The 27,903-nt window shown below is 50.5% G+C and overlaps 2 protein-coding genes across 7 annotated transcripts; one reads left to right on the top strand and one right to left on the bottom strand.

The window, feature by feature from the left end:
- Positions 1-986: 986 nt before the first annotated feature.
- Positions 987-22,668, bottom strand: LOC140117260 (secreted frizzled-related protein 2-like). Of its 6 annotated transcripts, none has more exons than XM_072133763.1 (4): positions 22,578-22,668; positions 5,817-6,339; positions 5,663-5,740; positions 987-1,924 (listed from the first exon to the last, which is right to left on the bottom strand). In XM_072133763.1, exons 2-4 carry the CDS (start codon positions 6,307-6,309, stop codon positions 1,620-1,622), a joined length of 876 nt encoding a protein of 291 aa, XP_071989864.1. In that variant the 5' UTR covers positions 6,310-6,339; positions 22,578-22,668; the 3' UTR covers positions 987-1,619. The 6 variants fall into 6 exon arrangements, with proteins under 6 accessions (XP_071989864.1, XP_071989865.1, XP_071989867.1 ...); XM_072133764.1 differs by having other exon boundaries at positions 22,557-22,624; XM_072133766.1 differs by lacking the exon at positions 22,578-22,668 and adding an exon at positions 20,857-20,890.
- On the top strand, positions 22,596-27,169 carry LAMTOR1 (late endosomal/lysosomal adaptor, MAPK and MTOR activator 1). Its single transcript, XM_072133767.1, has 5 exons — positions 22,596-22,780; positions 25,424-25,572; positions 25,669-25,746; positions 25,864-25,990; positions 26,302-27,169. Exons 1-5 carry the CDS (start codon positions 22,739-22,741, stop codon positions 26,392-26,394), a joined length of 489 nt encoding a protein of 162 aa, XP_071989868.1. The 5' UTR covers positions 22,596-22,738; the 3' UTR covers positions 26,395-27,169.
- The last annotated feature ends 734 nt before the right edge of the window (positions 27,170-27,903 follow it).

Here is a 27,903-nt window from a genome sequence, read left to right as displayed (position 1 = left end):
CCAGAAGTGATTCTGCAAATGGTAGTTCCACAATGATCACCTACCTGTCTGATCGCTGGAGGTCTGACCTGTGGGGTCCCGTGCCCCCCATTAATATGAGTGTTAGTCAGGCATGCGCCCATTTGTTAATCCCAAATAAACACGGGAGACATGGGACCTCCTGTGATATGTCACCTCCTATCATGCGAGAGATCAGTCCCCGTCTCCTTCTTAGGGGCCACCTATTCCCTCACAGCAATGAATGAAACTCCCAGGGACGACTGTGAAGAGCGGACATGAGGTTTATATATACAGAGCCCCCTCCCCCAATCAAGGGGGTCATAGACTCCTCAGGTCTTCAAGGATGGATAATCACAGAAGAACACAAATTAAGAGTAACTAAACCTTGGAATAGAGATGATGATAACAGAGAACTTTGTAATATGCTTCAGAAATCTGTCCCTGTGTCCTTCTTTTTCCCCTGTCCTTCTTCCTTACTTTGTGTAAATCGGCTCCATGTCCCCTTCCACCAATGAGAGATAAAGTTCCTAATGACTTAACTCCTTACAGACAGTCCCTGGATAGTTTCATCAGTCCAGAGAGATGAATCATCAAGTGAAATATTCTCTAGAAATGGAAAGAGTTAAGTATTAGCCTCCTTATCTGTCTGAAGGCTTTCAGATACACTGCTCATTGCTGGAGAAATAGCAGGCAAATGGCACAGAGAAGTTGTTTTACTTATATTACATTGTTTACTATCATCACCTGATCATATCTTCAAAAGTTTAGTTACTCGGTAAGTAAAGTAGCTTCTCTCTTCCCTGTTCCTGCTATTTCTCCTGTAGTGAGCAGCGTATGTGAAAGCCTTGAGAGTTCTGTCAAGCAGATAAGGAGGCTAATGATTAACTCTTTCCACACCTCCAGCGATTTTCAAAGTTCACTCTTATCTCCTCTATTCATTTTTTTAAAATCTTAGTGATCGTTTCGCTTCTTTAATGGATGAACAGTTTTAGTAGAAATATGTTTTATTGGGTGTTGTGACCATCGGTGATCTCCTGTGATGTAAACTGGATTTTTTCTGTGTTTCCTTCCCTCTGCAGTGCCCCCCACAGGGGAAAGTTCACATATGGGCGGGTCTATAAAACATTTGGGCGTGTCCACATAGGTGTGTCTAAGAAAAATAGGGGCGTGTCCAGTAATCATAACAACTATGGATGGGTCCTTCAGACATCTGATAAAAACATGTTTTCTCCATGTCGGGAGGCTCCGCCTCTCAAAGTGGGAGGGGCTAGACACCCAAAGCCAGTTTTTGCTTTTAAAGGAACAGTCCAATGCAAATAGATAAAAATGTTCTGCACTTTCCCTCCGTTGCTTATATACAGCAATGGATACAAATATAAAATTATAGATTTATAAGTCGTTCTCCAAAGATAATAAAACTAAAAGCCTTTAAAGGGATGATCACATGATGAGTCCAAGTAAAAAAGAGGGCTTCTGATTGGTGCAGGAATCATGGGCGGGGAAAGATCAGTAAGTGCACACACTGATAGTGACCACTGGAGGCAGTGACACCTGCCCACCGATTGAAACAGGCTCCTCCCTCAAGACATGATGCTCCCCCTCCTCCTCCGGTGATCCCTTTAACATTGCATTTTCCTCACAGTCCTGGAAAATTTCTTCATTTCTTTGTCACTTTTCTGCCATTTCCTGACCCAGGAGATGACGAGGCGATCCGCGGCTCGGTGCCCCATGACCAGAACCGTGGAGCCGGGTTCCTGCAGCTCCGGACAGATACAGGAGTCCCCATCACTCAGCCACAGGACCGTCTTCTTCAGCTCCTCCTCTGTCCAGCCCTTGGCCTTATACACAGTCCTACCCCGGACCTCCGGGACCATCATCACATCTCCATCCACTGCCGACACCGAGCGGATACTCACCTTCATGGCTGAGGAACACACAGGATTAGATACACAGATCAGCACACTGTATCACATAGGAGATTATTAGATACACAGCTCAGCAGACAGTATCACACATGGTAGGATTAGATACACAGCACAGCAGACAGTATCACACAGGATTGGATTAGATACACAGCTCAGCTGGCAGTGTCACACAGGAGAGGATTAGATACACAGCTCAGCAGACAGTATCACACAGGATAGGATTAGATACACAGCTCAGCAGACAGTATCACACAGGATAGGATTAGATACACAGCTCAGCAGACCGTATCACACAGGAGAGGATTAGATACACATCTCAGCAGACAGTATCACACAGGGTAGGATTAGATACACAGCACAGCAGACAGTATCACACAGGATAGGATTAGATACACAGCTCAGCAGACCGTATCACACAGGAGAGGATTAGATACACATCTCAGCAGACAGTATCACACATGGTAGGATTAGATACACAGCACAGCAGACAGTATCACACAGGATAGGATTAGATACACAGCTCAGCAGACAGTATCACACAGCATAGGATTAGATACACAGCTCAGCAGGCAGTATCACACAGCATAGGATTAGATACACAGCTCAGCAGCCAGTATTACACAGGATAGGATTAGATACACAGCTCAGCAGACAGTATCACACAGGATTGGATTAGATACACAGCTCAGCAGACAGTATCACACAGGAGAGGATTAGATACACAGCTCAGCAGACAGTATCACACAGGATGGGATTAGATACACAGCTCAGCAGGCAGTATCACACAGGATAGGATTAGATACACAGCTCAGCAGACAGTATCACACAGGATAGGATTAGATACACAGCTCAGCAGACAGTATCACACAGGATTGGATTAGATACACAGCTCAGCTGGCAGTGTCACACTGGATAGGATTAGATACACAGCTCAGCAGGCAGTATCACACAGGATAGGATTAGATACACAGCTCAGCAGGCAGTATCACACAGGATAGGATTAGATACACAGCTCAGCAGACTGTATAACACAGGATAGGATTAGATACACAGCACAGCAGACAGTATCACACAGGATAGGATTAGATACACAGCTCAGCAGACAGTATCACACAGGAGAGGATTAGATACACAGCTCAGCAGGCAGTATCACACAGGATAGGATTAGATACACAGCTCAGCTGGCAGTGTCACACTGGATAGGATTAGATACACAGCTCAGCAGGCAGTATCACACAGGATAGGATTAGATACACAGATCAGCAGACAGTATCACACTGGATAGGATTAGATACACAGCTCAGCAGACAGTATCACACAGGATAGGATTAGATACACAGCTCAGCAGACAGTATCACACAGGAGAGGATTAGATACACAGCTCAGCAGGCAGTATCACACAGGATAGGATTAGATACACAGCTCAGCAGCCAGTATCACACAGGAGAGGATTAGATACAGGGCTCAGCAGACAGTATCACACTGGATAGGATTATATACACAGCTCAGCAGACAGTATCACACTGGATAGGATTAGATACACAGCTCAGCAGACAGTATCACACAGGATAGGATTAGATACACAGCTCAGCAGACAGTATCACACAGGATAGGATTAGATACACAGCTCAGCAGCCAGTATCACACAGGATAGGATTAGATACAGGGCTCAGCAGACAGTATAACACAGGATAGGATTAGATACACAGCTCAGCAGCCAGTATCACACAGGATAGGATTAGATACAGGGCTCAGCAGACAGCATTAGATAGAGATTTATATTCCACGATTATAGCTTCTCCAAGTGGAATGGGAGTGTGTCCTAACACTGCTGCGCTCTGTGCATTGCTTTGTCCAGATGTAGTGAAGCACTTCAGTGAAGAGAGCAAAGGGCAAAGAAGTGTGAGGACACCCCCCCCCCCCCCCCCAGTGCACTTGGAGAGACTACAATCGTGGAATATCAATCCATATGTCTTCCTGCTTCAGGTGAAAACATACACAGAGCTTTGATCACACATCTCTCCGGAGACAATGCCTAGCAGTGGCTGCACAGAGCACAGCAGTGTGAGGTATCTCCGGAGACAATGCCTAGCACTGGCTGCACAGAGCACAGCAGTGTGAGGTATCTCCGGAGACAATGCCTAGCAGTGGCTGCACAGAGCACAGCAGTGTGAGGTATCTCCGGAGACAATGCCTAGCAGTGGCTGCACAGAGCACAGCAGTGTGAGGTATCTCCGGAGACAATGCCTAGCAGTGGCTGCACAGAGCACAGCAGTGTGAGGTATCTCCGGAGACAATACCTAGCAGTGGCTGCACAGAGCACAGCAGTGTGAGGTATTTCCGGAGACAATACCTAGCAGTGGCTGCACAGAGCACAGCAGTGTGAGGTATTTCCTGAGACAATACCTAGCAGTGGCTGCACAGAGCACAGCAGTGTGAGGTATTTCCGGAGACAATACCTAGCAGTGGCTGCACAGAGCACAGCAGTGTGAGGTATTTCCGGAGACAATACCTAGCAGTGGCTGCACAGAGCACAGCAGTGTGAGGTATTTCCGGAGACAATACCTAGCAGTGTGAGGTATCCTCGGAGACAATACCTAGCAGTGGCTGCACAGAGCACAGCAGTGTGAGGTATCTCCAGAGAAAATACCTAGCAGTGGCTGCACAGAGCACAGCAGTGTGAGGTATCTCCAGAGACAATACCTAGCACTTGCTGCACAGAGCACAGCAGTGTGAGGTATCTCCGGATACAATACCTAGCACTGGCTGCACAGAGCACAGCAGTGTGAGGTATCTCCGGAGACAATACCTAGCACTGGCTGCACAGAGCACAGCAGTGTGAGGTATCTCTGGAGACAATACCTAGCACTGGCCGCACAGAGCACAGCAGTGTGAGGTATCTCCGGAGACAATACCTAGCAGTGGCCGCACAGAGCACAGCAGTGTGAGGTATCTCCGGAGACAATACCTAGCAGTGGCCGCACAGAGCACAGCAGTGTGAGGTATCTCCGGAGACAATACCTAGCAGTGGCCGCACAGAGCACAGCAGTGTGAGGTATCTCCGGAGACAATACCTAGCAGTGGCCGTACAGAGCACAGCAGTGTGAGGTATCTCCGGGGACAATACCTAGCACTGGCCGCACAGAGCACAGCAGTGTGAGGTATCTCCGGATACAATACCTAGCACTGGCTGCACAGAGCACAGCAGTGTGAGGTATCTCCGGAGACAATACCTAGCACTGACTGCACTAAGCACAGCAGTGTGAGGTATCTCCGGATACAATACCTAGCAGTGGCTGCACAGAGCACAGCAGTGTGAGGTATCTCCGGATACAACACCTAGCACTGGCTGCACAGAGCACAGCAGTGTGAGGTATCTCCGGATACAATACCTAGCAGTGGCTGCACAGAGCACAGCAGTGTGAGGTATCTCCGGAGGCAATACCTAGCACTGGCTGCACAGAGCACAGCAGTGTGAGGTATCTCCAGAGACAATACCTAGCAGTGGCTGCACAGAGCACAGCAGTGTGAGGTATCTCCGGATACAATACCTAGCAGTGGCTGCACAGAGCACAGCAGTGTGAGGTATCTCCATAGACAATACCTAGCAGTGGCTGCACAGAGCACAGCAGTGTGAGGTATCTCCGGATACAATACCTAGCACTGGCTGCACAGAGCACAGCAGTGTGAGGTATCTCCAGGGACAAGGTAGTTGTATTTTCTCCCCTAGGACTTACCAAAGTCTCGTGAGCAGAAATCCTGCAGGAACTCCTTCTCGGTGTCTGCGGGGCTGTGGCAGGCCGGACAGGGGAGCTCTGGAATCAGACAGGGGGGAGGATAAACATCAGGGAGGGGCACCGGCGCGCTGCGCTCACATATCTGCCCACCTACCTTCTTTTTCCACCACAGCTTTGTCCTCCATGCCAGCAGGGGGCACACACAGCTCATTCCTTTCTGGAAACTTGGAGCAGTTAAACATCTCGGGCCATGGGAAGCCAAAGGCGGCCATGACGGGGGTGCACCCGTCCCGCACGGCCTCGCACAGGGAGCGGCAGGGGTGGATGGCCTCCTCCAGGTCACTCAGGCACACCGGGGCAAACAGCGAGCACAGGAACTTCTTGGTGTCCGTGTGGCACTGCTTGGTGAGCAGGGGCACCCAGGACCCCGCCTGCTGCAGAACCTCTTTCATGGTGTCGTGTCCCAGCAGGTTGGGCAGGCGCATCTCGCTGTAGCCTACCCCATGGCACAGTGTCATACTGCTGGGGATGGCCTTGCAGCTGCTCTTACGGCTGCTCAGCTGGGTGAGGATAAAAGGGAAACCCCACACCGGGTGCAGAAGACACAAGACCCCCAACAGGACTCCGACAGACGGCAGGACCCTCATGGCCACCGCAGAGGCTGATCACAGGATAACCTAGAAGATATAATGCCACACATGTAAATCCAGAGCTGCCTGGTTCAGGATTTATATTCCAGGATTGACGCTTCTCTATATGCACTGGGTATGTGTCCTCACACTGCTGTGCTCTGTGCTTTCTGCCGTCAGTGTGGGGTACTGTCTATGGAGAGATGTGTAATCAGACCTTTATGTGTGTTGTTAGTAGCAGCAGGACTGTAAAATGTGGAATTATATTCTAGGATTGTAGCCTCTCCAAATGAACTAGGGGGGTGTCCTCACACTGCTGTGCCCTCTGTATTCAATTGCTCCACAGCCCCTCACACTACTGTGCCCCCTGTATCCAATTGCTCCACAGCCCCTCACACTGCTGTGCCCCCTGTATTCAATTGCTCCACAGCCCCTCACACTGCTGTGCCCTCTGTATTCAATTACTCCACAGCCCCTCACACTGCTGTGCCCCCTGTATTCAATTGCTCCACACCCCCTCACACTGCTGTGCCCCCTGTATTCAATTGCTCCACAGCCCCTCACACTGCTGTGCCCTCTGTATTCAATTGCTCCACTGCCCCTCACACTGCTGTGCCCTCTATATTCAATTGCTCCACAGCCCCTCACACTGCTGTGCCCCCTGTATTCAATTGCTCCACTGCCCCTCACACTGCTGTGCCCTCTGTATTCAATTGCCCCACTGCCCCTCACACTGCTGTGCCCTCTGTATTCAATTGCTCCACTGCCCCTCACACTGCTGTGCCCCCTGTATTCAATTGCTCCACAGCCCCTCACACTGCTGTGCCCTCTGTATTCAATTGCTCCACAGCCCCTCACACTGCTGTGCCCCCTGTATTCAATTGCTCCACAGCCCCTCACACTGCTGTGCCCCCTGTATTCAATTGCTCCACAGCCCCTCACACTGCTGTGCCCCCTGTATTCAATTGCTCCACAGCCCCTTCCCTCTGCTCAGTCTCTGTTTAAATTCAATGGTAATCACTCATAGGAAAGAGGAGGATCTGTGGAACAGTTTGATGCAGAGAGTACAGAGCACAGCAGTGTGAGGATATACCACCCCTGCACTAGGAGAAGCTACAATACCTGAATATAATTCCATATATCACAGTCCTGCTGCTACTAACAACATACACAGTGGTCTAATTTCACATCTCTTCAGGCACTGGCTGCAGAGAGCACAGCAGTGTGAGGACACACACCCAGTGCACTTGGAGAAGCTGCAATGCCTGAATATAAATCCATATTTCATAGTCCTGCTGCTACTAACAACAAAAACAAAGGAATGATTACACATCTCTTCAGAGACAATACCTAACACTGGCTACAGAGTGCAAAGAGCACAGCAGTGTGAGGGCATACCACCCCTGCACTAGGAGAAGCTACAATAGCTGAATATAATTCCATATATCACAGTCCTGCTGCTACTAACAACATACACAGTGGTCTAATTACACATCTCTCCAGGGACACTATATTACACTGGCTGCAGAGAGCACAGAGCACAGCAGTGAGAGGACATGTCTCCAGTAAAATCCTGGAATATAAATCTATATATCACAGTCCTGCTTCTAGTAACAACATACATAAAGGTCTGATTACACATCTCTCCAGGGACAATACACAACCCTGGCTGCAGTCACCCCTGCTGATGGTTTCCTCCCAGCACCCCCTGCTTCTCCCTTGGGAGCTGAGCCGGGAGGACAGCAGGATTTTCCCGCATGCTTGCTGATGTTTTCCCATAACAATCGGAAGAATTATCTTCAGGAATTTCTACCCAAACATTTCACATCTTGGAGTGGAAATTCTGTCCCTGCGGTGTAAGACATTCCAGCAGCAATACATTACCCAGGACAGCTGCTTAAAGGGGCACGAACATCCAACTACCCCCCCCCCCCCCACAGAGGAGACCCGTACATAGGAATCCTGTCAGCACAAGGCCACACCCCCTTTCCGAAAAAGTTATAAAAGGTCATCAGTGCAGGTACAATGTATCAGCCTGGTGCTGACGGCTCGTTACAGTGTATCAGTCTGTTACTTATGGCTTGTTACAATGTATCAGCCTGGTGCTGTTGGCTTGTTACAATGTATCAGCCTGGTGCTGATACAATGCCTGATGCTTCTTACAATGTATCAGGCTGTTTCCTGATGGCTTGTTACAGTGTATCAGTCTGTTACTTATGGCTTGTTACATTTTATCAGTCTGTTACGTGTGGCTTGTTACAATGTATCTGTACTTGTTGTAATGTATCCATCTGTTCTCGAGGGCTTGTTACAGTGTATCAGTCTGTTACTTATGGCTTGTTACAATGTATCAGCCTGGTGCTGTTGGCTTGTTACAATGTATCAGCCTGGTGCTGATACAATGCCTGATGCTTCTTACAATGTATCAGGCTGTTTCCTGATGGCTTGTTACAGTGTATCAGTCTGTTACTTATGGCTTGTTACATTTTATCAGTCTGTTACGTGTGGCTTGTTACAATGTATCTGTACTTGTTGTAATGTATCCATCTGTTCTCGAGGGCTTGTTACAGTGTATCAGTCTGTTACTTATGGCTTGTTACAATGTATCAGCCTGGTGCTGTTGGCTTGTTACAATGTATCAGCCTGGTGCTGATACAATGCCTGATGCTTCTTACAATGTATCAGGCTGTTTCCTGATGGCTTGTTACAGTGTATCAGTCTGTTACTTATGGCTTGTTACATTTTATCAGTCTGTTACGTGTGGCTTGTTACAATGTATCTGTACTTGTTGTAATGTATCCATCTGTTCTCGAGGGCTTGTTACAGTGTATCAGTCTGTTCCTGATGGCTTGTTACAATATATCAGTCTGTTGCTGAGGGCTTGTTACAATGTATCAGTGCAGGTAAATCTTTATACAGGGATTATCCAGGCTATTTATCTCACATACATATTGGATCTATTGTCACAAACCCTCAGCAGTGTGAAATCTTAGATGTCTATTTAACCTGATTTTACAGACAGCTAGCACAGGTTTGCAGCAGTCAGGCTGCCGCTATAGAGAACCACAGCCATCAATCAGCCTTCACCTTTTACACAAAGCCAGCAACCATCCTTCAAGTCCCCTAAACACACAAAGTAACAGATGCTCAGCTGTAAGCAGCATCTTACCTGCAGGTGGACGTCGCTCCTCTCCTAGTGGATATCCCAGGACTGGAGTAATGTAGAGGAGCTGGGGCAGCGCTCACTGCTACACAGCACAGATCTGGCACAGTGTGTCAGGACATGGAGGGGGGCGAGCAGGACCTCCCCTGTGCTGACGCTTCTCCCCCAGGTGGGGACAGGCCGGGGCAGCGCACAGATGTGTTGGGTCTCGCCTCTCCAGCTGTGATGGAGTTTACATAGGGGGAGCGGGTAATTGCTGCTCTCACGGCTGCAGGTCTGGAGCAGTGTTTCGCCTGCAGCCAGCGCACATAATAAAACCCTCATTGTCATAAAACTCTCAGGGAGAAGGGGGGTGAGGATCCTTGTGCAACCAGACACTGGTTTTATATAAATTCTTCACCTTTCTGGCAAATGAATGAGAACAAGACTCTGCATGTAGACAGTGCGATGTACAGAGGCTGCGGGGTGCCGACCGGGGCACAGGGAAAGCTGGGTGGGGGGCATTAAAGGGATCCTGTCAGCAGGTGTGACCATACCAACTGCAGCCAGCGTCATATATTGTCCCTGGAGAGATGTGTAATCAGATCTTTGTGTATGTGATTAGTAGCAGCAGGACTGTCATATACAGATTTTTATTCCAGGATTGTCCCTTCTTCAAGTGCACTGGAGGCGTGTCCTCACACTGCTGTGCTCGTATCTCTCTTCAGAAAGTATTAGGTAATGTTCCTATTTCACAGTCCTGCTGCTACTAACAATATACATAAAGGAATGGTTATACATCTCTACCTAACGCTGGCTGCAGAGAGCACATAGCACAGCAGTGTGAGGACAATTCCCTGTGCACAAAAGGAAGCTACAATCCTAGAATATAAAAACTAGAGAAACTACAATATTAGATTATAAATACATTTTTCACTGTACTGCTGCTACTAACGTCATTCACAGATCCGAGTAATGACCTTACATAAGGAAAATGGCACTAAACTATTTCAAGGGGTTATTCAAGACTAGAAAATATGACCGCTTTCTTACAGAATGAGCACCAAATGCCCGCTGGGGTTACCCTGGACCGCCCTGGCGCCCGCTGGGGCTACCCTGGACCACCCTGGGGCCCGCTGGTGCTACCCTGGACCACCCTGGGGCCCGCTGGTGCTACCCTGGACCACCCTGGGGCCCGCTGGTGCTACCCTGGACCACCCTGGGGCCCGCTGGGGTTACCCTGGACCTCCCTGGCGCACGCTGGGGCTACCCTGGACTGCCGTGGCGCCCGCTGGGGCTACCCTGGACCACCCTGGGGCCCGCTGGGGCTACCCTGGACCACCCTGGGGCCCGCTGGGGCTACCCTGGACCACCCTGGGGCCCGCTGGGGATACCTTGGACCACCCTGGGGCCCGCTGGGGATACCCTGGACCACCCTGGGGCCCGCTGGGGATACCCTGGGGATACCCTGGACCACCCTGGGGCCCGCTGGGGATACCCTGGACCACCCTGGGGCCCGCTGGGGATACCCTGGACCACCCTGGGGCCCGCTGGGGATACCCTGGACCACCCTGGGGCCCGCTGGGGATACCCAGGACTGCCTTGGCGCCCGCTGGGGTTACCCTGGACCTCCCTGGCGACCGCTGGGGCTACCCAGGACTGCCTTGGCGCCCGCTGGGGTTACCCAGGACTGCCTTGGCGCCCGCTGGGGTCACCCAGGACTGCCTTGGCGCCCGCTGGGGTTACCCAGGACTGCCTTGGTGCCCGCTGGCTTATACACTGCCCCCTGTACTGCACCAATAAAGCGATGCTATTAAGGGGATACCCCAGCTCTGTGTGTGGCGTTGCGCTGCTGTATTATGAGCATGGCCCCTGCTGCTGGCGTACAGTACAATACGCAGCCTTCTCCTGGCGCGAGGGGGGCGCGCAGCTGCTGTGACAGAGGGGGCTCTGTGCTCCAGACACACGGCAGGAAACCTCTCCGGGGTCACACATGAAATCCTAGAGATGTGTGGACGTCATTCAGAGGCAGATTACCATCTGTTACCCCCCACACCGGTGCCACCTCTCACCTTACACTGCAGGGAGGGCGGACTACAAGTCTCAGCATTGCCCAGGGTCAGAGACATCACAGGGTTAGATCATATCATGGGTCTGACCTGGGAATACAACACCACAAAAACAGTGAGGACTGACACTAGGGAGTGTAATACTCAAACACACTGATGGGGGGCGCACTGCCCAGAATTATGAGGGTCCAAGCCCCCCGGACAGGTGACTGACCGCACACCTGCTACAGATCTACAGTCCTCTCATTACTCCAGTCACAGTCCTGCTGGCCGGCACTGGGGCAGCGGGTGGGAGATTTGGGGTCTGTTCCTTTGTGTCCTATAATAAAATATGATCTGGAGACAATAAATATGAAGCCCCCCATTCATTCTGCAGACCCCTCCTATCAGTCATAAACTTCAAAGTGCGACCTGATTGTCCTGAAGAAGATGAAAGAGCCGCCAGGAAGTCGTTACAGGACGGGAATTACTGCTCCGGACCAGGACAATCAGTGGTCAGGCCGGATCAGCAGAGGGCGCCCTAACATATAGGGGGTATACAGAACAGAGGGCGCCCCAACATATGGGGGTATAAAGAGCAGAGGGCGCCCCAACATACTGGGGGTATATAGAGCAGAGGGCGCCCCAACATACTGGGGGTATATAGAGCAGGGGGGACCCCAACATATAGGGGGTATACAGAACAGAGGGCGCCCCAACATATAGGCGGTATATAGAGCAGAGGGCGCCCCAACATATAGGGGGTATATAGAACAGGGGGGACCCCAACATACTGGGGGTATAAAGAGCAGAGGGCACCCCAACATATAGGGGGTATATAGAGCAGGGGGGGGACCCCAACATACTGGGGGTATATAGATCAGGGGGCGCACCAACATATAGGGGGTATACAGAGCAGGGGGGATCCCAACATATAGGGGGTATACAGAACAGAGGATGCCCCAATATATAGGGGGTATAAAGAGCAGTGGGCGCCCCAACATACTGGGGTATATAGAACAGAGGGTGCCTCCAACATACTGGGGGTATATAGAACAGAGGTTGCCTCCAACATACTGGGGGTATATAGAACAGAGGTTGCCTCCAACATACTGGGGGTATATAGGCCAGGGGTGGCCCCAACATACTGGGGGTATCCAGACCAGGGGCACCGCTACGTACTGGGGGTATCCAGACCAGGGGCACCCCTACGTACTGGGGGTATCCAGACCAGGGGTGCCCCTACGTACTGGGGGTATCCAGACCAGGGGTGCCCCTACGTACTGGGGGTATCCAGACCAGGGGCGCCCCTACGTACTGGGGGTATCCAGACCAGGGGCTCCCCTACGTACTGGGGGTATCCAGACCAGGGGTGCCCCTACGTACTGGGGGTATCCAGACCAGGGGCGCCCCTACGTACTGGGGGTATCCAGACCAGGGGCACCCCTACGTACTGGGGGTATCCAGACCAGGGGCACCCCTACGTACTGGGGGTATCCAGACCAGGGGCTCCCCTACGTACTGGGGGTATCCAGACCAGGGGCTCCCCTACGTACTGGGGGTATCCAGACCAGGGGCGCCCCTACATACTGGGGGAATCCAGACCAGGGGCTCCCCTACGTACTGGGGGTATCCAGACCAGGGGCGCCCCTACGTACTGGGGGTATCCAGACCAAGGGCGCCCCTACGTACTGGGGGTATCCAGACCAGGGGCGCCCCTACGTACTGGGGGTATCCAGACCAGGGGCGCCCCTACTTATTCGGGGTATCCAGACCAGGGGCGCCCCTACGTACTGGGGATATCCAGACCAGGGGCACCTCTACATACTGGGGGTATCCAGACCAGGGGCGCCCCTACGTACTGGGGGTATCCAGACCAGGGGCGCCCCTACGTACTGGGGGTATCCAGACCAGGGGCGCCCCTACGTACTGGGGGTATCCAGACCAGGGGCGCCCCTACGCACTGGGGATATCCAGACCAGGGGCACCTCTACATACTGGGTATATCCAGACCAGGGGCACCTCTACATACTGGGGATATCCAGACCAGGGGCGCCCCCGTATACTGGGGTGTATGATATCTCATCAGAGCATAACAGCAAAACACAGGACTACAACATATAACAAAACCAGGAGTCATATATCACAGGACATACACATAGCGCCCTATGGGCAACTAAGGGGCAGATACAATGAGGCTAAAAACACAAAATCTGCCCAAATATAAGGTGCACACCCTCACCCCACAGCCCTACAGACTACAAAACCTGCAGATGTGAACACAACCTGAACTCACCAGGATCATCCACAACCTCCGGAGACTGATGGTCCCGACCTCATCACAGGCAACGAGGGGCAGATGGAGGAGCAGTGCTCTCACCTGCACCAGGGGGCGCCACTAAGCTGACATCATTACAGAACAACAGCAGCCGCATCCCAGAGAGACAGAAGTTATGTATATCATATATAACATGTGTACCCCAATATTCCCCGCTCTACCCCATTATACCCTGTACATAGCGCTGTGCCCCCTGTTACACCCTGTACATAGCGCTGTGCCCCCTGTTATACCCTGCACATAGTGCTGTGCCCCTGTTATACCCTGTGCATAGTACTGTGCCCCTGTTATACCCTATACATAGTGCTGTGCCCCTGTTATACCCTATACATAGTGCTGTGCCCCTGTTATACCCTGTACATAGTACTGTGCCCCTGTTATACCCTGTACATAGCGCTGTGCCCCCTGTTATACCCTGTACACAGCGCTGTGCCCCTGTTATACCCTGTACATAGCGCTGTGCCCCTGTTATACCCTGTACATAGTGCTGTGCCCCTGTTATACCCTGTACATAGCGCTGTGCCCCTGTTATACCCTGTACATAGCGCTGTGCCCCTGTTATACCCTGTACATAGCGCTGTGCCCCTGTTATACCCTGTACATAGCGCTGTGCCCCTGTTATACCCTGTACATAGCGCTGTGCCCCCTGTTATACCCTGTACATAGCGCTGTGCCCCCTGTTATACCCTGTACATAGCGCTGTGCCCCCTGTTATACCCTGCACATAGTGCTGTGCCCCTGTTATACCCTGTACATAGCGCTGTGCCCCCTGTTATACCCTGTACATAGCGCTGTGCCCCCTGTTATACCCTGTACATAGCGCTGTGCCCCTGTTATACCCTGTACATAGCGCTGTGCCCCTGTTATACCCTGTACATAGCGCTGTGCCCCTGTTATACCCTGTACATAGCGCTGTGCCCCCTGTTATACCCTGCACATAGCGCTGTGCCCCCTGTTATACCCTGCACATAGCGCTGTGCCCCCTGTTATACCCTGCACATAGTACTGTGCCCCTGTTATACCCTGTACATAGTGCTGTGCCCCTGTTATACCCTATACATAGTACTGTGCCCCTGTTATACCCGGTACATAGCGCTGTGCCCCTGTTATACCCTGTACATAGCGCTGTGCCCCAGTTATACCCTGCACATAGTACTGTGCCCCTGTTATACCTTGCACACTGCAGGCTGTTGGTGTTTATCTCTGCTCAGCGCTGTGCCCTTTGTTATACCCTGTACATAGCGTTGTGCCCCTGTTATACCCTGTACATAGCGCTGTGCCCCTGTTATACCCTGTACATAGCGCTGTGCCCCTGTTATACCCTGTACATAGCGCTGTGCCCCTGTTATACCCTGTACATAGCGCTGTGCCCCCTGTTATACCCTGTACATAGCGCTGTGCCCCCTGTTATACCCTGTACATAGCGCTGTGCCCCCTGTTATACCCTGCACATAGTGCTGTGCCCCTGTTATACCCTGTACATAGCGCTGTGCCCCCTGTTATACCCTGTACATAGCGCTGTGCCCCCTGTTATACCCTGTACATAGCGCTGTGCCCCTGTTATACCCTGTACATAGCGCTGTGCCCCTGTTATACCCTGTACATAGCGCTGTGCCCCTGTTATACCCTGTACATAGCGCTGTGCCCCCTGTTATACCCTGCACATAGCGCTGTGCCCCCTGTTATACCCTGCACATAGCGCTGTGCCCCCTGTTATACCCTGCACATAGCGCTGTGCCCCCTGTTATACCCTGCACATAGTACTGTGCCCCTGTTATACCCTGTACATAGTGCTGTGCCCCTGTTATACCCTATACATAGTACTGTGCCCCTGTTATACCCGGTACATAGCGCTGTGCCCCTGTTATACCCTGTACATAGCGTTGTGCCCCAGTTATACCCTGCACATAGTACTGTGCCCCTGTTATACCTTGCACACTGCAGGCTGTTGGTGTTTATCTCTGCTCAGCGCTGTGCCCTTTGTTATACCCTGTACATAGCGTTGTGCCCCTGTTATACCCTGCATATAGTACTGTGCCCCTGTTATACCCTGCACACTGCAGGCTGTTGGTGTTTATCTCTGCTCAGCGCTGTGTCAGGACCTAGAAACATCACAACTGAGATCACATTGTACTGGAAATACTAACAGCACAGACAGGAGGGGGCAGAGAGCGCGACCCGACCTCACCTCATGTGTGACCGCTGGGTCACTACCACTGCTGTCTGAGAGGATACAGCACAGCCAACAGTGTCACATGTAATACAAATATGTTCATCGCCAGCAATGTTTCAGGGGTCCACTAATGGCCGAGGCATTTTAAGAATTCTTATATTCAGAATTCTGGATGTTTGCACTCAATACAAGTTCACGAAGCGCCAGTCCTTCCAATCCGCCCTCGTGGGTGCAAGACACACCAGAATTATGGACGAGACGCCTGAATGGGGGCATTCACACATTTAACAGACATGTGATCGGTAATGTGCACTCATTGGGAGCATTATGTCAGTGTTCTGTAATTGTGACACCCCCCCCCCCCCCCCCCGCATCATCACCTAAAAGAGGGTGACCAGAGTGTACAAATCTGTATAACGTATACCACATATTTGACTCTACATATGTTATAGCAGAAATCTGGAGTAGATTTTGGCTACATTGACACATTCCGTTTGCATTGCATTTAAAAATGCCCCATCGCATACGCGTTTCCATTGAAAGGAATGCGATCGTTTCTTTGTGATTGTAGATGTTTTAGATGGCTGTACAGGCAGGTGCTTCGTTACGTTTGTGCCTATAGTGAATGTACAGGGGATGTAAAAGTAGTGTATAGGGGATGTCAAGTGCTGATTTGTTGCTCTTTGAGGCTGCATTCACATGTTATGCGTGATTTCAAACGCATCAGAGCCACTAAGAAGAGGAGATTTGCCTAATTAGGCCTTGGTCACACGTACCGCTAGGAGTCCGTTCATAACGCAACGCTAGCGCTCAGGGGCTATATTTACTATAGCGTTTCCGCCAGTTTTGTGGCGCTCTCACCACATGTTCTGCTCTCAGACCTATTTATTAGCTGGCGGCACCAGAAAAAATGACTTTTTCCGACTGCTCCGACTCTTCTCCGAAAAGGGGCGTGGCTTTGGCGGAGTGGAAACTCAGACACAATTAATATGTGTCCTTTTTGGGCGCTGTAAACTGGCGGAAAGTAGACCAAAAGAAAACTGGTCTAGCAGGGACTGTTGGACACATTTCTGGTGCTCGGGACAGATTTTGGTCCCAGGGACAGAAAATAGTCTCGGCGCCAGAAATGTCTCTGCACAGCTCTACAATATTAAATGTGTATCTTCTTTCCCAGAGCAGGTCAATGCGGACACCGATACTTTGAGTAAATGTCCCCCAGTGTTTCCAAAATGCATGGGTTAACGCATGCGCTTTGTAAGTGCAGTTTGCCTCACACGCAGGGCCGGATTAAGGTTGGTGGGGGCCCCTGGGCGCAAAATCTGGTGGAGGCCCCCACTGAGTGCAGCGTACATACACGTCCTCCTGCTTCCTTTCCACTATCCCAGCAGTAACACAGCTACATACAGCCGCCTGGCCCCCAGTAACACAGCTACATACAGCTGCCTGGCCCCCAGTAACACAGCTACATACAGCCGCCTGGCCCCCAGTAACACAGCTACATACAGCCGCCTGGCCCCCAGTAACACAGCTACATACAGCCGCCTCATCCCCAGTAACACAGCTACATACAGCCGCCTGGCCCCCAGTAACACAGCTACATACAGCCGCCTGGCCCCCAGTAACACAGCTACATACAGCCGCCTCATCCCCAGTAACACAGCTACATACAGCCGCCTGGCCCACAGTAACACAGCTACATACAGCTGCCTCATCCCCGGTAACACAGCTACATACAGCTGCCTCACCCCCAGTAACACAGCTACATACAGCCGCCTCTCCCCCAGTAACACAGCTACATACAGCCACCTCATCCCCAGTAACACAGCTACATACAGCCACCTCATCCCCAGTAACACAGCTACATACAGCCACCTCATCCCCAGTAACACAGCTACATACAGCCGCCTGGCCCCCAGTAACACAGCTACATACAGCCGCCTGGCCCCCAGTAACACAGCTACATACAGCCGCCTCGCCACCAGTAACACAGCTACATACAGCTGCCTCATCCCCAGTATCACAGCTACATACAGCCGCCTCACCCCCAGTAACACAGCTACATACAGCCGCCTCATCCCCAGTAACACAGCTACATACAGCCGCCTCACCCCCAGTAACACAGCTACATACAGCCGCCTCATCCTCAGTAACACAGCTACATACAGCCGCCTCGTCCCCAGTAACACAGCTACATACAGCCGCCTGGCCCCCAGTAACACAGCTACATACAGCCGCCTGGCCCCCAGTAACACAGCTACATACAGCCGCCTCATCCTCAGTAACACAGCTACATACAGCCGCCTCATCCCCAGTAACACAGCTACATACAGCCGCCTCATCCCCAGTAACACAGCTACATACAGCCGCCTGGCCCCCAGTAACACAGCTACATACAGCCGCCTGGCCCCCAGTAACACAGCTACATACAGCCGCCTGGCCCCCAGTAACACAGCTACATACAGCCGCCTGGCCCCCAGTAACACAGCTACATATAGCCACCTCATCCCCAGTAACACAGCTACATACAGCCGCCTGGCCCACAGTAACACAGCTACATACAGCCACCTCATCCCCAGTAACACAGCTACATACAGCCGCCTGGCCCACAGTAACACAGCTACATACAGCCACCTCATCCCCAGTAACACAGCTACATACAGCCACCTCATCCCCAGTAACACAGCTACATACAGCCACCTCATCCCCAGTAACACAGCTACATACAGCCGCCTGGCCCCCAGTAACACAGCTACATACAGCCGCCTGGCCCCCAGTAACACAGCTACATACAGCCGCCTGGCCCCCAGTAACACAGCTACATACAGCCGCCTGGCCCCCAGTAACACAGCTACATACAGCCGCCTGGCCCCCAGTAACACAGCTACATACAGCTGCCTCATCCCCAGTATCACAGCTACATACAGCCGCCTCACCCCCAGTAACACAGCTACATACAGCCGCCTCATCCCCAGTAACACAGCTACATACAGCCGCCTCACCCCCAGTAACACAGCTACATACAGCCGCCTCATCCCCAGTAACACAGCTACATACAGCCGCCTCACCCCCAGTAACACAGCTACATACAGCCGCCTCATCCTCAGTAACACAGCTACATACAGCCGCCTCGTCCCCAGTAACACAGCTACATACAGCCGCCTGGCCCCCAGTAACACAGCTACATACAGCCGCCTGGCCCCCAGTAACACAGCTACATACAGCCGCCTGGCCCCCAGTAACACAGCTACATACAGCCGCCTGGCCCCCAGTAACACAGCTACATACAGCCGCCTCGCCACCAGTAACACAGCTACATACAGCCGCCTGGCCCCCAGTAACACAGCTACATACAGCCGCCTGGCCCCCAGTAACACAGCTACATACAGCCGCCTCGCCACCAGTAACACAGCTACATACAGCTGCCTCATCCCCAGTAACACAGCTACATACAGCCGCCTCGTCCCCAGTAACACAGCTACATACAGCCGCCTGGCCCCCAGTAACACAGCTACATACAGCCGCCTCGCCACCAGTAACACAGCTACATACAGCTGCCTCATCCCCAGTAACACAGCTACATACAGCCGCCTGGCCCCCAGTAACACAGCTACATACAGCCACCTCATCCCCAGACTGATATATACACACCTTTATATACTTATATACACACAGATAAAGTTCTACACGCATATACTTGCACCCATATATACACACACATTTATGCACTCATATACATTTATACACTAATACACAGAGTATATACAAACTCATAAAGTATATACACACATACAGCAAATACACACACATTCAGTATATACAGCATATACACACACATATGGGAAATACACACATAGTATATAGAGCATATACATACATACCATATACCCAGCATAATATATAAATATAATTTAAATGTACACACATATATGCATGTATAAATACAGTATATGCATCTTATGCATCTATTCACAGTATATACACAGTAGATGCATATATACCCATGTACACAGTATATACACAGTAGATGCATATATACCCATATACACAGTATATACACAGTAGATGCATATATACCCATATATACAGTATATACACAGGAGATGCATATATACCCATATACACAGTATATACACAGTAGATGCATATATGCCCATATACACAGTATATACACAGTAGATGCATATATACCCATATACACAGTATATACACAGGAGATGCATATATACCCATATACACAGTATATACACAGTAGATGCATATATACCCATGTACAAAGTATATACACAGTAGATGCATATATACCCATGTACACAGTATATACACAGTAGATGCATATATACCCATGTACACAGTATATACTCAGTAGATGCATATATACCCATGTACACAGTATATACACAGTAGATGCATATATACCCATAAATAAACAGTATATACACAGTAGATGCATATATACCCATAAATAAACAGCATATACACAGTAGATGCATATATACCCATAAATAAACAGTATATACACAGTAGATGCATATATACCCATAAATAAACAGTATATACACAGTAGATGCATATATACCCATAAATAAACAGTATATACACAGTAGATGCATATATACCCATAAATAAACAGTATATACACAGTAGATGCATATATACCCATAAATAAACAGTATATACATATATACACATATATACACATAAACAGTATATACATATATACACATAAACAGTATATACATATATACACATATATACACATAAAAAGTATATACATATATACACATAAACAGTATATACATATATACACATAAATAAACAGTATATACATATATACACACAAATAAATACATATGTATATACTTACCTTTTAGGGTGACCGGCCGTGGCTTCAGGTGGGTGTTCAGGCGGGTTGGGGGTCTTTCGGTTGTTGTTCAGCTGCGAGGGGGTCGGCGGTGCTTGTTCACGCGGGGGAAGGGGGGGCGGAGGGGGGGTGTCGTTTGTTCGGACGGGGAGGGGGTTCGAGCGGGAGCGGGGGGCGGGGCAATCGAGCGGGTTTAACTTGTTCAGGCGGGCCGGCGGGGGTTGGTTGCTCGGCCACGCATGCATGGGGATTGGGGGGCGGGAGGGCTGTAACCTGTGCAGAGGGGGGCGGCCGTGGATGCGGTGTCACCTGTGCTGAGGGGGCGGCCTGGGAGGTGGAGGCGGTGTCACCTTTGACGGGGGCGTCTCTGTGGTGCAGGGAGATGAGCGGGGAGGCGGTCACCTGAGTCTGGGAGCGGACATCTCAGACGGGTGGCCCGGGAGGTGCGATCTGGTGGGGGCCCCTAGGGGGGGCAAGATGGTGGGGGCCCCGGGGCTCGAGCCCCGTGAGCCCCGCCTATAATCCGGCCCTGCTCACATGCGTTGCGTTTTTGACGCATTCCACTGGCTTCAGCCTTGATTACATGCTACATGCCCGGTGGGCGCGACTTTGTCTGCGTTTGCAAGCGCAGACAAAGCGCCCTGTGTGGCGCCGGCCTAAGGTTACATTGCGTTTAAGCAGATGCAGTGGAAACGCATGCGATTGATAAGCCGATCGCATGCGGTTCTCTGGAAACGTATGTGCTTTCGGGCCGAGGACCTCCCCCTGTGCGCTAGCTTCGCGTTATGAACGGACGCCTAGCGGTATGCGTGACCGCGGCCTGAGGAGAAGTGATTTGCGTTAACATTGCATTAACAAACGTAAACTGTAATGTAATTAGGCAAATCACCTCTCATCAGCTGTTGTAATGCGTTTCAAACGCAATGAAAATGCAACGTGTGAACGCACCCTCTGTCACTGGCCTTAGTTTTTCGCTGATAAAAGATGGGGTCATTGTTCCCCCTTGGGATTGTTAAGCCACGTTCACACATGCCATTTCCATTGCATAATATTGTGTTTCTATGCAAACGTGGAGTAAGGCCACGGTCACACGATCCGCTAGGCGTCCGTTCATAACGCGACGCTAGCGCACAGGGGGCGGTCCTCGGCCCGAACTCACATGCGTTAACAGGGAAACGCATGCGATCGGCTTATCAATCGCATGCGTTTCCCTGTTAACGCATGTGTGTTCGGGCCAAGGACCTCCCCCTGTGCGCTAGCGTCGCGTTATGAACGGACGTCTAGCGGTACCTGTGACCGCGGCCTAAGAACTAATACTGGTGTCAAAAGAGCCATAGACATTTTGATGAATGGATTGATGTAGTTTTAATGTTATTCATTGTATCTTGAAGAAGGTATAAAACTTAAACATCTTGTCAGAATATGTTTCTGTGCGTCATTTTTTAAAAATTAGATTGATGTGTTGAAACGCATTGTGCAAAACACATGCACTTGTGGTGGAAGCAAATATGTTTTCATAGGATGCGTTTTGTCAATACGTTTTAAAATTGCAATGAAAACGCAACGTGTGAATATAGCACTGAACATGTACAATCCCTATCACGCACAGTAAAGCAATCAGAATCCTCCTCTCATTGTACAAAGCAGGAAAAATTTATAAAAACCTCGATGTGATTGGTTACTTCATAGGCTCCACCCCTTACATGGTTAACTATAATATTTACAGAATTCCCCGCGTGCTCTACGCGGGTCGGTCCTGGTTTCCATGGCGATTTGTCACATGTCTTGCGTAGCCCGGAAGCGGAAGTGCTGTGGGGCGCCGCGGCTTCCTGTGGTCATGTGATAGCGGAGAGTTGTTGGTGTCTCCGAGCTGCCCCGAGCGGACATGGGCTGCTGCTACAGCGGGGAGTCTGACAGCGGCAAGGGGGTGAGTACCGGCCCGGGGGACGCGCTGCGAGCACAGGGAGGGCGGGAAACACAGCGGACACCAGGGGGCGCTCACTATGAGGGGCAGAGGCCATGGGGCAAGAACTTAGGGGCAGCGTGTGGCTGTGGGGGGAGGGAGGCCAGACCTACATGGCCGCTCACTTCCTGTGAGTTGTAGGATCCGGTCCTCTCCTCCACTCCCTGTGTCTGTACCTGTCCTCACACTGCTGTGCTCTGTGCAGGGAGCAGCTGCTCCACTGCCCCGCGGCTCTGAAGGAAAGCTGTATCCTTGTTGGATACTACAGCACACACACAGCCTAGAGCGGAGCGGCTGTGAGGTAGCTCGATGCACAGAGCACAGCAGTGTGAGGACTGTGTGAGAAGCGACAATCATGGAATATTAATCCTTATTTCGCAGTGATGTTGTGAAATCCATACAAAGGGTCGCGCTATAGCCCCCAACAAGTCCTAATCCTGTCCTACAAGTTGTGACTGTGGGGGCAGGGCGGGTCATGTGACTGGGGGAGGGGAAGGGATCATGACCTAAAGGGCCGCACACTTGTATTTCTGCACCACACACACACACGTGTCCCCAGTCCTATTCTGTGCGTCTGGAGTGTGCTGGGGAACAAGTCCTCACCCTTCTGTGCTCTGTGCATGCAACTACTCCACAGCCAATCAGCTGACTGTGCGACTGTGTTCATGGAAACTTGATAAACCAAGACCACTCAATCATAGATTCGGGCACAGAGACTGTGTGCAAGGGCCACACATCTTCAGTGTGTTTTGTGCCTTTCTGCACCACACAGCAGCAGGTCTTAGTCTCACCCCCCCCCCACCAAACTTTTTGTCACTTCAGCAGCAGTGAACACACATTGGGAGGATGAGGGGCTTCTGCACTGTGTAACATCCTATGAATCTGCAGCACAGAGGGGTTCTGATAAAACCCCCATCCTGGAGCCTTTCTGGCTCATTAAAAGGAACGAGATACTAAAGATGGGAATGGGTCCTACATATTGGAGATGGGTAGGGGTCCTAGTGGGGGGGAGGGTCCTACATACTGGAGATGGGTATTGGTCATAGTGGGGGGAGGGGGTCCTACATACTAAAGATGGGTTTGGCTCCTAGTGGTGACAGGGTCCTACATACTGGAGATGGCTGTGGGTGCTTGTGGGGGGAGGGGTCCCGCATATTGGAGATGGGTCCTAGTGGGGGGAGGGGTCCTGCATACTGGAGATGGGTCCTAGTGGGGGGAGGGGTCCTGCATACTGGAGATGGTCCTAGTGGGGGGGGGGGGCTCACATACTGGAGATGGGTATGGGTCCTACTGGTGACAGGGTCCTACATACTGCAATACCATATGAAGGGGCTAGCACAACCAAATGGTATATACATGAGCTGGTGCACAATATTATCACCTGAACAACAAAGAAAGAAAAGCGTATGCACCAAAGAGGCTCTATCAATGTAGTATGCAAAAAGTTATATAAACTTTATTAAACACAAAACGGGATACATATGACACACATCTAAAACATAATATACACAAATGTCCACTGGCGACCAGGGTCCAGGTCAGCACAGTAGAGACCCCTGCTAGTTCACCCTGTGGCGAACACAAAATCCTCTCAACCAAAGAAATATAGGGGATGATCAATTGTCAAAGGGTCAGATCACAAATAAATCCTAATGGTCTATCCCTAGAAACTAGGTAAGTCCTAATAGCTGCCAGACACCAGATCAGCAATAGCCCACATAAGTACTAAGCCTGCAAGTGCATGAAATGTATAGGTGTCTGGCAGCTATTAGGACTTACCTAGTTTCTAGGGATAGACCATTAGGATTTATTTGTGATCTGACCCTTTGACAATTGATCATCCCCTATATTTCTTTGGTTGAGAGGATTTTGTGTTCGCCACAGGGTGAACTAGCAGGGGTCTCTACTGTGCTGACCTGGACCCTGGTCGCCAGTGGACATTTGTGTATATTATGTTTTAGATGTGTGTCATATGTATCCCGTTTTGTGTTTAATAAAGTTAATATAACTTTTTGCATACTATATTGATGGAGCCTTTTTTGGTGCATACTCTTTTTTTCTTTATTTGTGAAAAGTCCTGCATACTGGAGATGGCTTTGGGTCCTAGTGGGGGGGGGAGGGGTCCCGCATACTGGAGATGGGTCCTAGTGGGGGGAGGGGTCCCGCATATTGGACATGGGTTTGGGCCCTAGTGGGGGGAGGGGGCCTCACATACTGGAGATGGGTAGGGGTCTTAGTGGGGGGAGGGGGGCACACATAATGGATTAGGGAGGGTTGCAGCAGCAGTTGTGTAGAAGTGAAGGATATGGGATAACAGCAGGAGATATCAGAAGATTCCTCAGGGTCACCTAATGTGCTGTCCCTGGAGCACAGCAGGGGTTCTGTCACTATTGCAGCTGTGATGACATTGTAGCTTGGCTGCAGTGACCACTAGGGGGCAACCTGCCTGCAGCTTCCTATAGTGTGTAATAACTCCATGGGAGCTGCAGATACATTTGTCTTATTGCGCTCCATGGAGAGACCTGGGAGGGTCTGGTGGGAGGTGGTCACATGTCTTTCCTACCTCTGGGTGCAGAACTATTTTACATTTTGCTTCATTATCTCCAGGACCAAGGAGAAAGACAACACTTGTTACCCCCGAACGAGACGCTTCCCAACAGGACGCAAAATGGATCAGAACCGAACTGTACGAATAACCCGTCTGCCCGAACGGATGAGCAGGCCCTGCTGTCACGTATCCTGGCCCGGACGGCACAGTATGTATCCTGCAGTTATACCTTCTTACCATAGGGGGGCAGTCATCTCCTCAGTTCAGGCTCTTCATGTCTAAAGCTTCTGCTTCTTCTCTACAGGAACATTATTGATGTATCGGCCGTAGAGTCCCAGGGGATGGAGCAGCATGAATGTATGGACAGGGCCAGACAGTACAGGTGAGGAGATATATACACTGGACACCGGATGCCCCTAATACAAGAACTCAGCCAGAACAACTCCAGGCGGGGGGCTTCATATGTTCTGACCTTTTCCCATATTCTGTTTCTCTGCAGCACAAAACTAGCAAAACTGAGCGGTAACCTGACGCACTGGAGGAAGGTGCCCCCTCTGCCCTCGCTCACTGCCCAGCCACACCAAATACTCGCCAGCGACCCAGTCCCTTATGCAGATATACAGCAGGTAATGAGGACTGCACAAAGTGCCGCACCTTACTACTATCCTGGGTTGTACTTATTCAGTTTTCAAGATCTCTGCTTGCTGGCACACATCCAGAGGCTGGGGGAAGAAAACGAGTCTCCCTGATTTTTCACCACTGTTAATTTTAAACACATGGGGGTGACAATCTCCGGCCTAAATAGTTAATGTTTGAGCAGGGCGTGCAGATGCTCAGTGATGAGGGGGTCTCCTTGGATGAGTGCCCGTCCTTGGAAAGCGGAAGTGCGCCTTCTTCCAGTGATTAGGTAGTAATGTCCTTCTCTTTCCTCTTTCAGGTTTCAAAGATAGCAGCTTACGCCTTCAGTGCACTTTCTCAGATCCGTGTGGACGCCAAGGAAGATCTGGTTGTACAGTTTGGGATCCCATAACTCGTCCGCTCCCCCCTCTTCCTTCTCATTTGTCCTCCCTCCCCCCACTATACACTCGCACTGACTCTCTGCATCATCCCTGGGACGCCGCCTCGCCTCTTGCACTGGTCCGTATGTGATAAAGCTGCTTTCTTAGCGGGGATGGTGCGTCTCCCGGCTGACGTTATGCAGCAGCATTGGGGGTCTCATTAACCCTTTCCTGTTTAGCTTCTGACATACTGAATTTTGGTGGAGGTAATGGATTGTAAATCAGTCACTGCACACGGCCATGGTCAGTTTCACTAAAGTCACTAAGGGGTTACCCATCGTGCAGGTCCTGGGAATCCTGGGTAATAATCCTACATGATCCGACAGTCCGCACATTTTCCATAAACCTATAGTTCTCCTTGCACAGAACCTGTCTGTCCAGGGACATCTCCACTGTGTGACCTGTGCGGTCCATTCATTACAAGTACTTGTGGCTCCGTCCCCCACAGGCCGCCATATTGCTAGTCTGGCCAATCCACTTCCTAGGAACTAGGATAAACTAACACCCCCCCACAAGTAAAACGGCGCCCCCCTGTGCCACAGGAGCGCATCTAACACGCGGTTATCAAGCCACCTGCCAGAGGAATAGACCGGATGTTTCTTTCTTTCTCTATTTTCTGACTTAATTAAAACGAATCAATGTAAAAAAAGAAAATAAGAATTTTGGAAAAATTTGCGTTGGGCCCCCCCTCCTTGTTTTACCTTTTTTACTTCCCGACACTGTAGATTAAATGTTTTCCTCAATTAAGTCTTGTCTCCTGCTTTTCTTTATTTTTGGGCAGTCAACTAATCGCCATCCAAGAAATTGCTATGGAACGAGGGTTTCCTCATCGAATAACCTGTCATGGCGATTTGGGACCTTCCCTCTGCCTGATGTAATGTCACACATCAGTGGGTGGGGGAAGTGCTCCTGCACAGTGTAACAGCCTGTGAAGCTACAGTGTCCCTAAAATTTAACATGCTTGATTTTAATGGTAGATTTTCTTGAAAGGGATTTGGTCAGTAAGGACATATGATAGAGGTTAAACATGTGATCACTAGGACCTTGATAACTGGGTCCCTGGTAGAACGGAGCTTTGTCTTGCCGTTCATTCACTTTTAACTTGCATCCCAGAAGCCGGTTCTGCCCATTCCTTCATTCTAGGAATGTTGTTCTGGAGATTTGTAACCTAAAACCGCTTAAAGGAACTGATAGACTAAAAGGTTTGTACTTGTTTGACCTCTTTATTGGCAGTGGTTGGGGCTGCAATATATAGAGAAGGATAGATGATTATCTGAGTGGGAATCCAGCGACTGTGACCCTCCTCCATCACAAGAACCCGTTTTCACTATGAGTGGATTGAGTATTAATCGTCCTATTCCAATTATAGCCTAAGGGAGAGGCAAAGCGCTCAGATATCTCTATATTATTGAATAAAGTGGGGAGGACACAAGCTCAATGACCATGTCCAGTCCTTATCATTAGTATGGGAGCAGTCAGGA

This window comes from Engystomops pustulosus, chromosome 2 (assembly GCF_040894005.1).
Source record: "Engystomops pustulosus chromosome 2, aEngPut4.maternal, whole genome shotgun sequence".
NCBI classification, from domain to species: Eukaryota; Metazoa; Chordata; class Amphibia; order Anura; family Leptodactylidae; genus Engystomops; species Engystomops pustulosus.
This window is presented reverse-complemented; position numbering and strand designations above follow the sequence as displayed.